Source organism: Gopherus flavomarginatus, chromosome 9, assembly GCF_025201925.1.
Source record: "Gopherus flavomarginatus isolate rGopFla2 chromosome 9, rGopFla2.mat.asm, whole genome shotgun sequence".
NCBI lineage: Eukaryota > Metazoa > Chordata > Testudines > Testudinidae > Gopherus > Gopherus flavomarginatus.
Window position 1 is genome coordinate 7,059,718 of NC_066625.1, and position 14,915 is coordinate 7,074,632.

The 14,915-nt window shown below is 50.1% G+C and overlaps 2 protein-coding genes across 4 annotated transcripts in view; one reads left to right on the forward strand and one right to left on the reverse strand.

Moving 5' to 3' along the window:
• Nucleotides 1-1,801: 1,801 nt before the first annotated feature.
• On the reverse strand, nucleotides 1,802-12,341 carry MIEF2 (mitochondrial elongation factor 2). 3 transcript variants are annotated; one of them, XM_050968858.1, is made up of 4 exons: nucleotides 12,130-12,341; nucleotides 8,140-8,293; nucleotides 5,788-5,968; nucleotides 1,802-4,284 (listed from the first exon to the last, which is right to left on the reverse strand). In XM_050968858.1, exons 2-4 carry the CDS (start codon nucleotides 8,284-8,286, stop codon nucleotides 3,215-3,217), a joined length of 1,398 nt encoding a protein of 465 aa, XP_050824815.1. In that variant the 5' UTR covers nucleotides 8,287-8,293; nucleotides 12,130-12,341; the 3' UTR covers nucleotides 1,802-3,214. The 3 variants fall into 3 exon arrangements, with proteins under 3 accessions (XP_050824815.1, XP_050824818.1, XP_050824817.1); XM_050968861.1 differs by lacking the exon at nucleotides 12,130-12,341 and adding an exon at nucleotides 10,253-10,485; XM_050968860.1 differs by lacking the exon at nucleotides 12,130-12,341 and having other exon boundaries at nucleotides 8,140-10,826.
• A 1,597-nt stretch (nucleotides 12,342-13,938) lies between these two features.
• Nucleotides 13,939-14,915, forward strand: part of FLII (FLII actin remodeling protein) — a 255,848-nt gene continuing 254,871 nt past the window's right edge. The window contains exon 1 of the mRNA XM_050967857.1: nucleotides 13,939-14,091. Coding sequence (XP_050823814.1) covers nucleotides 14,029-14,091 — 63 coding nt within the window. The 5' untranslated portion in view covers nucleotides 13,939-14,028. The remainder of the gene's footprint in view (nucleotides 14,092-14,915) is intronic.

The following is a 14,915-nucleotide window of genomic DNA, read 5'->3' on the forward strand; positions in this document are numbered from 1 at the left end:
GTTCCTGGGCATAATTTAAAACACACTCTCCCCTCATTACTGCCTCTTGCTTAAAGAAGTTGAGTGTAGGCTCAGCTGAAGCCTCTTTTCCTAGAAGCAGCTGTTTCCACTATTCTCTCCTCCCTCCCCAGCTAGTCACAGGAACAACGTGGCCACGTGGTGGGCAGTAAGTCCAGGGAGCTTTATTTAGACGTGATCTGCAAAAGAAAAAAAGCCTGAACTTGTTCCCTGCTGGCTGCTTTTATGGCGTCTTCCCCAGTCTAACGAACTAACGAAACAGTTACAAGCAGGTGAAAGTCAAATGGAAGGGGATTCTGAGTCACACTATTTTCTTCCTTTCTCCAAGCTGTTAAAAGGTGTTAAGTTTATTAGTCTGTGCATAATCACCTGCAAACCAAGAGTTGACTTGATATTGCTCAGGAAAGAGGAAGAATTAAGGCTGCCTTTATACATCACAGCATAAAAGGGCATACAAGCCTAGTTTAAAGTCCTTCGGCATTCAACATGCAGCTTGCCTGTACCTCTGAAAGAACCCCCCCCCCCCCCTCTGGTGGCTAGTGGAGCTGTTCAGAAGAGCCTTGACTTCCCTTTCCTCAGCAGGCACTGCAAATGAAGCTCTAGAAATACATGAACTGGACTCCCTTTGTTAGTACAGAGAAGAGGCCAAAGGTTCAGCAGACAGGAGGGAAAGAAGCAAAAATACTTACTTGAGGTGACTTGAGTCAGAGAAGCTGATTTGATCAGTTATAGGTAGCCCTGCTCATTTCCTGGGGTGAGTACATCAACTGAACCCCATGGAGTTCTTCCCCAGAGAGCCAGTCCCATTTTAAAATGCTGGAGGATGAGGGCAGGGGAAGTATCCTTCCTCAAACTGAGTTACAGCAGCTTCCCCACCTTCAGCCAGCTTTGCAGGAATCCTCCTGGGATCAGGTTAACAGAAATACCACGGAACATGTTCCATTTTACTTCCCTGTCCCTCACTTCTACTGGTAGGAGCAGCTGTGGCCTAAAAATACATCCCACACCTGCTGGCTAAAATCGAAGGCTTAAGAGAGCTTTGTAGCCCAAGCACTGAGCTGGCTGAATACTGTAGCAGAACTTTAGTCAGCACTATTATTACAGAAACAGTAAGCTGGCTGCAGTCTATTCAACCCACAGAAACACGCCTCTGCTGCTTACTGCCACACAGCTAAAACATTCACAGCGTGATCTCATAGCAGTTTCACCGCACCACACAGTGTGGTTTAAAGGTAGTGTCCCCAGTTGGCCAGCTGAGTATTTCAGGTGCCAGAGCAATATACATGCATTCAGCTAAATGGAACGTAAGAGTGAGCTCAAGACGGTTTTGAAACTAGTAGCACATACAGGAATCTTGTTCTCCCAAAAAACGAAGGCAGCAAGAAATGCCTTTTACACTACAGGTGATCATGAAATAAAATTAAAGGCCTGAGCCCCTCAACTGGTAAACTGCTATTTCCTGAGTGGAATCTCCCCTCAGTGTGAAATTTGTGTAGGGGCTAGGGGAAAGTGAGAGTTGTACTATCTTTAAAGCAGGGGGAGTCGTCATCTGGTAGCAAAGGCAATAAGTACCCGGATAGGCAGAGCAAATGCTGTTATCCAACACGAGACCCATTCCGCAGTGAGATTTTATTCTCGTCACTAACATCTGGAACATGGTTTAGTGCCTACAGATCACGTAGTCTTCAGATTAGAGGGAATCACGGTACTCAGAGAAATAGATTATTCTCCCCTCACAAACAAAATCCCATCTCTGTGGAGAAAACTAAACACCAGTCGATACTCACAGTAAAAGGCTGCAGGTTTATTTTCTACCCATAGTGTGCAAAACAGGCATGGGTCTTAATTCATGAGAACAGTCAGAAAACGTATTCTAGTATCTGAAATAGAGCTGGTACCAAAGTAAATCTCTCAGCAGCACTATAAAACCATCTCATTCTTAACAGGAAGACAAACATAAAATCACTTCAGCTCTTGCTAACAGGAAGCCTTCTGATTAAAGCATTGTCCCCTCCTGCCCCTTTCCGGGGGTAAGCAGAGTCTTACTGGTGACCGAGAAGGGGCAGGATCTAGATAGCAGCAACACATGCATAAAAACACTTTAATCTGAAAAGCTGGAGTGGGGACTGTCAACATGATTCATTTTAAAGCAGAGGGGGACTTGGGAACAGCACTGTCCTATCTTGCAGCCATGTGACAGTCTTGTGTGTCTTCTCGACAGCTGTAGCAAGATTCAGGATCACTTAGTTCCATCTACACGGAAAGGCTTTGTGGAAACAACCCTGTAGGACTCATCTCTCTCCCTCAATCACCACCACCCTTAATCCTGCCGTGGAGCCCCTGCTGAAGTGCATAAGGAGGGAGAGTTAAAACATAAAAAGACTCACGATCAGGATACTGAACCCCTAGTATTAGAGCTCACACGAACAGAACGAGTAACACCGGTTAGATTTAGCTTGCCCTGTTGGGAGCTACACTAGTAACACTGAAAATGGGTCAGGAAAAAGCAGATGGGATTGGATTGGCTATGGCAATTTCTTGTGGTGCTTAATCAGTTTCAACTGATCCTCCCCTCAGCCCTGTCCTTTCATGCTGCCAGCATCCTGGGTCTGCAAATACATAGAGGGTGGTGCTGGAATCTGCTGATAAGTTTAGAGTCTGGCACTTTCAGAATGAATTTTGTGCTCATGAAAGGGGCTGGACTGAGAGCCCTGAAGACAAGTCCAGTTTAGACACAGCCAAGGTGCAGCGGCAGTGTAAGGTTTCCTACTCACCAGCGAGGGTCTTGGTTTGGAAGGGACTACCTCCAAGAACAAGGGGAAGTTCAGGTTCCAGGCCCATACAATCCTGGGCTGCCTCACGCTACCGTGACAACCATGATGGCAGTTTGGTAGGGACAGGACAGAGACCAAACACTTCACCCAGGCCTCACCACTCAATAGATGGTACCTGACTTCTCATGACTACAGCCATGGGCTGGATTGGAAGTGACGAGACCTGGTGGTGACGGGCTCCAGATCCCTTTTCCCCTTCCCTTTACTCAGGCACCTTGGGTCAAAAAAAGTGACGACTTTGATCACTAAGTGCAAGAATTTCACCTGGTAGCAACTAGGACGTGAAAAGCTTTGCAATCCACTCAGCTTGGAGAAGTGGATGCAGAGAAGCGCAAAAAACCAGGAACGCCCAGGCTAGCAATTCATTTATCCGCATGTTCCTGCAACAAGAGGTCTGGCTGAGATACAGCACTGTAGAGTGCATACCCCAGCTCATCTATCTCCTCTTCCAGCAGCTCGCAGAAGAGATTAATTTGACTGTTGAAATAGCAGGGGAGGAAGCCAGTCTCCAGGTAGCCAACCAATGCTTCAAGCACGTGCTGGAACCTCGCAGCCAGGGCTTCCTCTGCCCAGTCGGACTGAGTTTCACTCATGTGGAGGAGGACATGAGTCAGGTGGCTGCCAGTCAGTCTGCTCAAGAAGGGATGATTTTTACAGATGCCTTTTAGGATTTTGAGGCAGCACTGCCTGGCTCCAGAGTCTGCAGCATCCAGATCTTTAAGCTTGGAGACCTCTGATCTATAAAAGCTTTGTCGCCAGAGGTTTTCCACTAGTCCTTTTGAAGGCTTAGCAAGAAGAACCTTATCCCCAGCTTCTGTCACTGGGCAGAGGGTTATGTTCAGCTGGGTCTCGTAATGCATAACCTCCAACTTCAGCTCCTCAGAAGCCATCACGGGTCTGATGAGGCAGTCCAACATGCTGCCTATGGCAGGCCAGTTGACGGAGGCCACCAGCATTTTATGGAGCGCCTCATTGATCACGTTGGAGGAGAGGTACCCGCCCACTAGGAACCTGTCCCAAGGGCTGCTCCCACGCGGGAAGTACTCCAGGTCAGTCCGCCTGATCATCCAGAACTGGGGGTCTTTTACGATGGTGTCCTCTCCTGGGATGAGGCTCCAGAGCGTGGTTTCAAGTACCAAGGGCAGCATGAAGCAGACATGGTCGGCAGCAACAACCTGGAGGTCATCACAGAGGGAACCACTGAGGAACATGCTGCCGAAGGGCAGTTCTGGGCACTTGTTTTGCAGGAAGCTCTGCAGTTCAATGCAGATGTCCTTTGCCAGCTGCTTACCAAGGGCCACGTCCGTCTCCGGGATGGTGACATGGTTTCTGTAGTAAGAGAGGAGTTTCTCCTGGAATGTGAGACAAAGCAGAGTCCTGGATTCTACTTGGGGAGTCTCTGGGGAGGTGGGATGGCCAAAAGGCTCAGCGGCTGGGAAGGAAATACAGAGATGTATTAGAGTCAGTGCTTCCCAAGGGGGCACAGCAAGTACAAAAAATAATGATCATGATCATCATCATCAGAGCTGGAGACCAAATCTGTACTCAGAGCAGCAGCAGCATGGACAGTGGCAGTGCCAGGTTCCCCCATGCAAGCTGCATCTGACCTTGACCTGGAAGGATCTTCAAGACTTCAGCTTGATATCCAGGGTCATCCAATCCTTGGCCTCTTAGCTGAGATTGCCAGCAAAGTACCAGTGAATGCTTTCACTGAAAGATCACAACCATGCTGGGACAGGGATTACCCGCATATGTCAGACTGAGAAGCCACAGTAGGAAAGAATTTGTGACTTGCCTTGGGTCATCAATTCAGTGCCAAAGCTGGAAATGAGACCCAGGTCTCCTGACCCAGTCTGGTCCTCTAGAGACTCAGGGTATGTCTGCCTGCCATAAGAGATATGCAGCTGGCTTGGGCCAGGCTGACTGGACTCAGGCTACATGCAGCGTAGATGCCTGGGCTCAGCCTGGAGCCTGGCCTCTGGGACCCTAGGAGAGGGGACAGTCTCTGAGCCTGAACCTCTACTCTGCAATTTTATAGCCCCGTGAGCCTGAGTCAATTGGCCCGTAGGTCTTTTATCACTGCACAGACATCCCCTCAAGTGCCACAGTGAGGGCACCCTACCCTGGTGGCTTTGATTCAGGAATACCCCTCACACCTCATTATAAACTGGACTAAAGCCACCACACAAGCTCTTGGGGGCAGTTACTGTCTGTTCTGTGTTTGTACAATCGTCAGTGATGAGGCTCCTCCAGGCTACAATACTACAAGGAATTGATGGAAGCCAATGCCGACATGGAAACAGTGACTTGCAATCACTGCCAGATGGGCTGGCTTTGAACGGGCACCTAGATGAGAAGAGCTCCACAGTTCAGGACCACGGTCTGCTTGATGCAGCAGAGTATCTGAATTTCTACCCCGACTACCTGGCTGATGTTCCAAGCTGTCTAGATAACCCTCCCACAATCCAGCCAGCTTTCCCATTTCTGGATTAAAATATGCCCTACCTGGTCTAGATGGCAAGGAGACTCAGGAGTGAGTGTAACCATTTCTGCCTACTAAAGTGATGTGGAACCAGCTGTGAACTGTGCCATCAGCAACCCACTAGCCAGCCAGCTGGAACATAGTGGGCCAAATTAACATTGGTGTCACACCCCAATGCCAAGCAAGGAGCCCATGGAGACCAGTCGAGGTGGCTAGCTGGAAAGGGTAGGCAAGGACTGGTCCCATGACAGGAGACAGGATGAGTTCCCCAGGAGCCAGAGGATAGAGTTCTCATACGGTCGTGTAGCATAGTGTTACGTAGGGAACACCAATCAGTACGAAAACAAGAGGTTGCCTGATGGCAGCAACACACAGTGAACACCTAGGATGGGTGTTTTAACACTGTCTAGAACTTGGACACTAGGTGTACGGAGACGCAGCATAGATCCTGACCTTGGGCAGGAAGGGTCGCAGATGGGGACAGCAGAGACTCGCTGAGGTCTGCCCGGCTTTGCTTCTTTGAAGGCTTCGGCTCTGCCTTGATCAAGCTCAGATCTTGCCAGCTCTCCTTGATGGACTTCTGCTCTGCCTTAGCATCGTCCTCGTCAGGCGAGCTGGTGGCTCGGTCTATCAGCTGTGGGAGCAAATGGAAGAACAAAGGTTCACAGCTGCATCGATGCTCTTATCAGCTATGATCTCTGAGTGACTCACCCCAGCTCTGCTGCCAAAGCATCCATCCACCCAGAAGCAGATTGAAATAAAACTGTTATAGAGTATTTTCATGTAAGTTTTTACTGCTCACGAAAGGCGCTCAGCTGCCAGCACTACAGAACAAAGAATACAGACGGCAAGCAGCAGTGCAGCACCCGCACACTGCCCCACACTGGATGTGGAGGGAGCATGTCTAGACATGCAGAGGGTACCATAGATTAACTGGTTCTGCAGACTGACGCGTTTGTTTCAGAGCTGCAGCCACAGATCAGCTTTTCTTCCCCCTTGTGACTGTTACAAGGGATTTGCTGTGTCTTAGTCTAACTATAAGAAATTAGAATTTCCATGCCAGACAAACAGACTCTAGACAAATCACAGAGCGCTTCTGTCAGGGGTGAACATGTAGAAAGAGCACAGTCTTTCCTCGCCCTTTGAGGATAAGGAGCAAGGATTCAATCAGGAGGGATTAAAAAAAGGGATTAAAAAAAATTTCCTTATTTTAAATGAAAACAAGGATGATTTTTTAAAAATAAATCGATTTAAAATTAGCAACCTATGTTAAGGCCTAAACTTCTTATAGGCATTTAAACTAAACACCCTAGATAAAATTAAGCAGTGAACACTTGCTGCCAAGTTGTAAACAAGTCAATTCACTGCACTGATGGAAGTCTCTGGCCCAGAACCTAGAGCCAGAGTTTGATGATGTGCTTAACTACTTGTGACAGCAGTGGCCTCTTCTACAGACTCAGATGAAAATATTTTCTTTATTTCAGTTTATTCAACTAGTTCAGTTCAATGATTAGTTCATTCAAAGATAAAAACACCAACTGGAGCTGAAAAACCAGGAGAGCTTCAATCTACGGGTGAAAACTAGCTGTGAGAGGACCTAAAATCTTGACGGATGCAGTGGCCAGAAATAATGAGTTCAAGTCACTAACTATAGTTAATACTTCTTTTGTTTAATACATCAGTTAATTTGCTATGAGGGGAGAGACAAGCTCAGTGGTTTGAGCACTGGCCTGCTAAACCCAGCGTTGTGAGCTCAATCCCTGATGGGGCAATTTAGGGATCTGGGGCAAAATCAGTCCTTGGTCTTGCTAATGAAGGCCGGGGGCTGGACTCGATGACCTTTCAGGGTCCCTGCCAGTTCTAGGAGATAAGTATATCTCCATATATTATTTAAGGTTGTTTTAGTTAATAAAAAATTTAAATGCTGGTTTTGTGCATTTTAATTGAATTTGACATTCAAATTCAAATCCCATTTGGATTGACTCAAACAACAAGTAAAAAATTCATCTACTAAAGATGGAATGCATCATTCACCACTTTCTAACTAAAAAATTTAAGTTATGCTATATAATTGCATAAATAAATGTTTAGACACTATGTATCCTCCTGGTTAGCAAAAAAAGAACCACCAAATATACCTAAATATAGCTGTTACAGTTTAATTTCAAATCAACGTAAGAACATACAGTTACCAGTCAATGAAAATCAACCTTTCTTTAGGGAAAATAACTAAATAGTACAAATGCAAAACATAATTAAAATCATTTAAATCTCTTGGATTGAAAACAATTCACCTTGTTCTAAATGAGAAAATCTTGCACTCCTGTTGTTGTTGGGTTTTTTTGTTGAGGAAACTAAAAGGTTATTTTCCTTTTAACAGAAAGCCAAATCGCCTTCATAGGCAGAGTTCAGGGATATTTCAGTGTCCCAGGCTGGGAAGAATGATGGAGACAAGTCACTCTCTCTCCCTTCCCCCCTGTAGTAATGCTCTTCCCTCAAAAAATACACTCAACGGGTTTTGTGATCTTTGATCACAGGGGTATCACATGCAGGGCTTCTACAGGCTCAGATCAGACTCTGCTTAGAGAAGGCCAAGGACCGTTTGGAAAGAGACGTGTATGGAACATCTGCTGCACTGGTGTGGCTAGGGTGGTTTTGGGAAGGATGCATTGCAAAGTCTTGTTCCTTTGCAATCTGAGAGTATCGCTCTTTTTTCAGTTCCTGAAGTCCCAATGCATAAGTCACGGCTTGACAGTGAAGAGGACATTAGTCACTTGTCATGGTCCAGAGGGAACCCTGGCTTACCCGTTTCACCACCAGAGTTGCGATGGCCAGCACAGCAGCACCCCCCACCCCAAGCACCAGCCTGGCATTGGCCAACAGGAAGTCAACAGCACCGCCCAGTCCATTGTCATCCCGCCTCTTCCCCCTTTTATGAACCAGGTCAGCCATGTTCAACCTGCAGAAGAGAAAGAAAAACGCAAGGTTAGGAGCCCAGGCTGGGGTCCAAAGTGGCTTTGTGGAACCATTTGAGGATACTGAAAAAATCAGGGAAATTTCTCTCACAAGAGGATCTACTAGTTTGTAGAACAGCCTCCCCAGGGAAGGGACGGATTAGGGTTGGAAGAGACCTCGGGATGTCATCTAGTCCAACCCCCTGCTCAAAGCAGGCCCAACCCCGACTAAATCATCCCAGCCAGGGCTTTGTCAAGCTGGGCCTTAAAAACCTCTAAGGATGGAGATTCCACCACTTCCCTAGGTAACCCATTCCAGTGCTTCACCATCCTCCTAGTGAAATAGTGTTTCCTAATATCCAGCCTAAACCTCCCCCACTGCAACTTGAGACCATTGCTCCTTGTTCTGTCATCTGCCACCACCGAGACCAGCCGAGCTCCATCCTCTTTGGAACCCCCCCTACACCCTTTTTCAGGTACTTGAAGGCTGCTATTAAATCCCCCCTCACTCTTCTCTTCTGCAGACTAAATAAGCCCAGTTTTCTCAGCCTCTCATAAGTCATGTGCCCCTAGCCCACTGATCATTTTTGTTGCCCTCTGCTGGACTCTCCAATTTGTCCACATCCCTTCTGTGGTGGGGGACAGGGGGCAAAACTGGACACAATACTCCAGATGTGGCCTCACCAGTGCCGAATAGAGGGGAATAATCACTTCCTTGATCTGCTCGCAACGCTCCTACTAATGCAGCCCAATATGCCGTTGGCCTTCTCGGCAATGAGGGCACACTGCTGACTCCTATCCAGCTTCTTGTTCACCAAAATCCCCATGCAGCCAAATCTAGACTAGACAAAGCAGGAAACAGACCCAGTAGATCTCTTTGGTCTTTGATAGCTTCTTCACACTCACCTTCCTGGGTCTACATAATCACACCTCCATCTCCCCTCTTAGATCCTCCTGCTCCCTGTCCTCGTCAACACCTTCTTACCATTGTCAGCTCTGTGCCCTCCTCCCACCAAACCTGGAATTGCCTCCAAGTTGCTAGAACAGCCCCAATAACCAGCACTTGGTGATCAAAGGAGAAGTTCTCCATTTAACACGTTTCTGCTACAGTGCGAACACTGAGTCCTCTATAGGGTACTGAACCCAGCCCTGGAAACATGACAGGGATGGGAGAGAGATGATTAAACAATGATGGACACTAACAGATGTCCTCCCCTGTTTCTCTTACACTGAGAAAGGGAGTTATTTGGTGCAGCAGGATTTTCAGACTCTTGTAATGGAAAATTAACTGAGACCGAGATGGGGCTCAAATTCAGTTTCTAGACAAGATCTTTGCTTTAAGATGGTAGTTAGAGCAGGGGGCTGGGACAGGAGTCCAGACCACTAGTGACTCACTGCAGTACCACAGTCACATGACCTCTGTGACTCTGTTTACCCAGAGGTATGTTGTAAAGTGCTTTTAGAGCTTCAGCCCAAAGGAAGTAGGCAGTTACAGAGCATCATTATAAAGCATTGGCCAAAGCCTAGACAGGACTCCCTTAAAGATACAGTGCAGGGGGACTGTCTAAGATTGCTCAAGCAGCTCAAAGTCCATTCAAGATAAAGGCACCTCACCCTGCCCTTTACTTGGAGATTCTGCTTCCGTCAGCCAGTGAACAAGGGCACGAGCGCCTCAGGCAGCACTAGCAACCAAGCAGCTGCCTTGTCCTATTTCCACCAGGCCCTATATCCACGCTCTTGGTTTAACGTTGCAATCCTCCCTTGCCAAGCTGCATAGAGTGACCAGATGCCCCAATTTTATAGGGACAGTCCTGATTTTTGGGTCTATTTTTATATAGGCTCCTATTACCCCCCACCCCCTGTCCTGATTTTTCACTCTTGCTGTCTGGTCACCCTAAAGCTGCAGGACCACAGGGGCATTATTCTAACTCCACAGCCCGCAGAGGAGACCGCCGCACACATACCTTCACAGGCCAAGCACTACGTCTTTCCTACTGCAGCTTTGCAGCAGAAATGGGCCGCGACCAAATGATTAGATCCTGCAACACTGAGAGTGTACAAATCTGTACGGGAACACCACAGCCTAGACCTCCCCTTCCCTAGAGTTTGAAACCCACACAGCATCTGTGTCCAATCTTCACAAGGCAGGCACAGCTCATGAATAATGATCCCAATATGGCTCAGTTTCACTGTGTCACTAAGGGAACAGAAGAGATGCAAATCAACAGTTTATCAGGGGCTAGGATCTCAGGCTACTAAGAGCTCAAAATCTAGTTCCGAGCAACAGTTCCTGTTTCAGAACACAGGCACCACAGGGCAGCCTGCCTATCGCTTGGCGTTCTGGTGCCAAGCCACTCACTCTAGTACGCACCACCCTCATGAGTGGGCAGTCACCGAATGCTGAGTGGGCCTGTACTGGGAGCTGCTCTGTAAATTCAAGCTCTCAGGATTTTCCAATGAGTAATGGAATGGTTTTAAAGGGTCCCAACAGGGCAAACTCTAGATCAAGGAATCAGCAAAGCTGTGACCATGCAGTAGGCTCACCGAGTTAACTGGGTTAAAGAGAGGAAAAGAGTCCGTTAGTCCCTCGAGCATACGGCATTTATGGGAGTGGGCAGCATGTCCCTGAATACGCTGGAGCTTGTCGTCTACAGACACGAAACAAGAACATTGTCCTGGGCACAGAATGTCTCCCTCTCTGTTTGGAGATGATCCATCACAAGCCACACATGGCTGCACTGACGCATTAACATGCGATTAACTAGCACACTCCATGCAAAACAAATTTAATATTAAGCCCCAGCACCACACCAGCAGGCAAGTACCCCACCCTCGCCCAATCTGTCTGCCTGCAGATAAAATAGGCCCAACAAGCCTAATGGCTCAAATGTACACAGCCATTTAAGTTGCTGAGCTAGCTACACCAGATACCCTTCCTGCTCTAACCACTAGACTACACTTCCACTGGGAACAACACAACCCACAGCCAACCCTGGTGGGTGGCTGCCCACAGCAGGACTGACAGGTGCAGAAAATTTAGGACACCAGAGCAGGAGTCTCCAGGTGGGGCACGGAGGGGGGACGCCACCTCTGCTAGCTCGCAACCCCACAGCTACTTGAGCATTGCCACTTTTGTCACTCTGCTTAGCTGCCATTTTCAGCCATCCCCCCAGCCAGAGCAGCTCCCCATTCACACCCTGGGGTGCAGAGAACTACACAGGGGAGGGATGAACGGGTCACATCGCATTCCCCAGCCCCACTACACAGCAGGAGGCAGAGTCACCCCCACAACACCCACCCTGTAGGGCCCGATTCGGTTTGCCCCCTCAGCTGTGGGCTCCTGTCCCCGCAGGGTGGGGGAGAGCGGGCAGCGTGGCAAGAAGCCAAAGGTGCCCGAGTCGGAGAGCGTAGGCTGGAAGCGCTCACCCAGGGGGATCGGCCCGGCCTGAGAGCCAACGGGGATCAACGCCGCGTCCCAGGCGGGACCGGACGTAGGCTGCCAGAAACACCCAGCGGGAAGCGCCCCCTCTCCCCTACGGTAACCGGACGCACCCGGTCCCCTACACCGGCCCGACCTACGCAGCTGCAGAGCAGGGACTCTGCTCCCGCCCCCACGTGCCCCCTTACTGTGTAAACCAACGGGGAGCGCGCACACAGCGCTCTAGATTACCCCCCCCACCGTGCCCCCTTCTAGATCACCCCCCCCACCGTGCCCCCTTCTAGATCACCCCCTCCCCACGCGAGTCTCCTCCCCAGGTCCAGATCACGGGACCCGCGCTCTGGATCCACCCCCCGAGGCCTCCTTGAGCCCGGCCCCTGGGGGAGGCGCGGCCGCGCTCACCTTGCGCAGCGAGCCCCGCTAGGTCAGGGCATGTTGAGGCGGCTCCCGGCAGAGCCCGGGCCCCGGGGGCTGGAACACGCCTCAGCCGGCCCCGCAGTTAGGCCAGCGGCCGGTTCTCCTGCAGCCGCCCCGCAGCGAACGTTGGCGGCCGTGAGATTCCGACGGGCTGCGGCAGCCAATGGGAGCGCCCGCCCGCTGTCTCAGCGTTCCGAAATGGAACGACCGGTTGGGTTGCCAATCTCACCCCGCCCCGGCTGCGGGCTCGTCGCACGTGGGCGGAACCCTGCAGCTCTTCGCCTTAAAGACACAGCGGGGCCAGGGCAGGGCTTGGGGCCATGGGAGCTCCGCTCTAGCACAAGCAGATGGTCCTACATACCGAGCTGACAGAGACTCTGGGGGGAAGTGCTGAAAACCCGACCCTCCCCCGCCACACACACGCATCTTAAATTAGGGTTGCCACCTATGCATGTTTTCCCAGAATCGTCCCTTTTTGGAGGTCGCTGTCCAGGGAGTGGGAGATCTGTAACTGTAGGGAGGTTCAGTACACACTGCTACCTGTGCAGCTTTATGGGCTCAGGATCTTCCCCGATGTCCTGGCTTTTGGGTAGCTCAGAGGTGGCAACCATAGCTTGCCCCAGTCGCGGCCCAGGAGGAGGCTGCTGTGCTGGCATGGTACAAACAGAACCAAAAGAGGGTCCCTGCCCCCACAGGATCTGAGTATGAAACAAGAGGGAGCAAGTGAATACAGACAGAAGGGGTGGGGGGAGCACAATGAGACAATTAGCATTATTTTATTACTTAATATTTGTTAGTTATGATTAATAACCTGTCTCCTTTTGCCCACAAAGACAGCCAGTGTGTGGTGCAGACAATGAAATACACTGAAATCAATTAAAACAATGAGGAGTCCGGTGGCACCTTAAAAGATTTATTTGGTCATAATTTTCATCAGTAAAAACCCCCACTTCATGTGCAAAGCCTAAGGGAGACCTTAAAGGCTGAGGCCCTACATGCTCCATGTTGATGTTGACGAGAGGACTGGACTAGACGAGACCTCTAGACCTAGGTTCTAGTCCCAGCTGGGTGACTTTGGGAAAGCACCTTGACTCAGTTCCCCCTTCTGTGAAATGGGGCTAATGATGCTGACCTTGTTTGTAAAGCATTTTGAGATCCGCTCAATATTATTTTCCTAGCAGTAGATATCCATCCCAGCATCCTTCACAAATACATCCCCTCTCTTTCACCGATTGCTGCCCTTCACCCCAAAATGGCTGTGTTTCAGTAGTTTGGGGAGCACTTTGGATCTTTCATGAGGACAGGAGCTATAATAAAAATGAACAAAGCACCTCTAATGACTGCAAACAACACATACGAACAATAAGGCTGCGGTGCGAGTAGCGTGCCATTAAAATGTTCCACGTCACACATGAAAATAGTGAGGTTGTATCACTGGTGTTCTCTTCTCGCCATCGCTGTTAGGGGGGGCTCTGCCGGGATACATGAGGGTATGAGAAGCTATCTAAACACCGTGCTAGGAGCAGCACAGCTCGAAGAGTTCTCAGCTGTAGGCAAATGAACTGCAAAAGAGAATGGGGACAGATTTCCCCCCCGGGACCAAATAAAGGGGGATTTGCACCAAATGGTGTGTCTGCACAAGACAGGCAGCTGCAATCACTTCTCCCCCGGGGGGAGGGGAGGGTCAAAGCAGGCATCCTCCAAGCCTGGGAAATGTGTTAGCACCCCTGTCGATGAAGGGGTTAAAAGAGGGAGAGCCCTGCCTCCATCAAGCTTGTCTGTAGTGTGCGAAGGGCCGGCCCCTGCTTCCTTTGGGGCTGTGTCAATGTAACACACCCTGCCAGGAGGAACAGGCAGCCCCGCTGGCTGCAGCTGAGAGGAGTAATGGCTGCCACTGGAGTGCTCCCCTTTATCAGGGGGGTGGATCTGAGTGGGAATGACTTCAAGGTAACTCAGGGCCCCCCTTAAACCGGGCTGGGTGGGGGGAGGGAGAGTTTAATTCTGGGGCTGGGCGGTGGGCATAGCCCAGGGCTGGGAGACAGACAGGGAGGTGGCCGGGCAGCTCCAGAGCCTGGGCCCTGCCTGCTTCCTGCCTGGCTAATTTTAGACAGTTGCTCACCCCTGTGGCTGCACTGTGGGGCCTGAGATCACGCCCTGAGCCACTGTGGTGGATTTTTACCCCCCACAAGCCCCCAGGGGTTTGAGCTGTGCCTGCCTCTGTTGAGCTGATTTTTGGGAGAGGAGGAGAGATGGTGTTTAGTTGCCAGAGATGCCTGGCAATTTCAGAGCCCCTTTGTGGGGCCGTGGAGGGAGAGATGAATGGGTCCCATGGTAGGCCTGTGGCTGAAAAGCGCCATGTATTGGCACCTTGATTCTGGCCCGTGCTGTGATTAATGGCTGCATCGATGACATCTGGCGTGTGTCTAGCAGTTTTAATTCAGGGCTCCATGCACCGAAACTAACCGTGATCCCTGTAAAGGAGACAGGTATGTAAAACAGCAGTTCTCAGCTGGGGGCCCGAGCAGGGTCCGGGGGGTTTGCCAAGCAGGGCCGGCATTAGACTTGCTGTGCTCAAGCCAAAGCCCCACCATCTGGGGATGAAGCCCAGGTCCCTGAGCCCCGACTTAGCTTCATGGGGGCCCCCGTGAACTGCCCTGCTTGCTACCCCTTAATGCTGGCCCTGGCTTTTATATGCAGAAAACCAGTTGTTGTGACACAGGTGGGCCGTGGAGTTTTACAGCTGGTTGTGGGAGTCTGAGGCTCAGAAGGAA

What these genes read in the sequence shown, in the direction of transcription:
- MIEF2 (XM_050968858.1), bottom strand. Translation starts at nt 8,286, where the DNA reads ATGGCTGACCTGGTTCATAAAAGGGGGAAGAGGCGGGATGACAATGGA. An exon ending in CAACTCTGGTGGTGAAACGG is followed by an intron (nt 5,969 to 8,139) that starts GTAAGCCAGGGT and finishes TTGCTCCCACAG; the next exon opens with CTGATAGACCGAGCCACCAG. An exon ending in TGCGACCCTTCCTGCCCAAG is followed by an intron (nt 4,285 to 5,787) that starts GTCAGGATCTAT and finishes TTTCCTTCCCAG; the next exon opens with CCGCTGAGCCTTTTGGCCAT.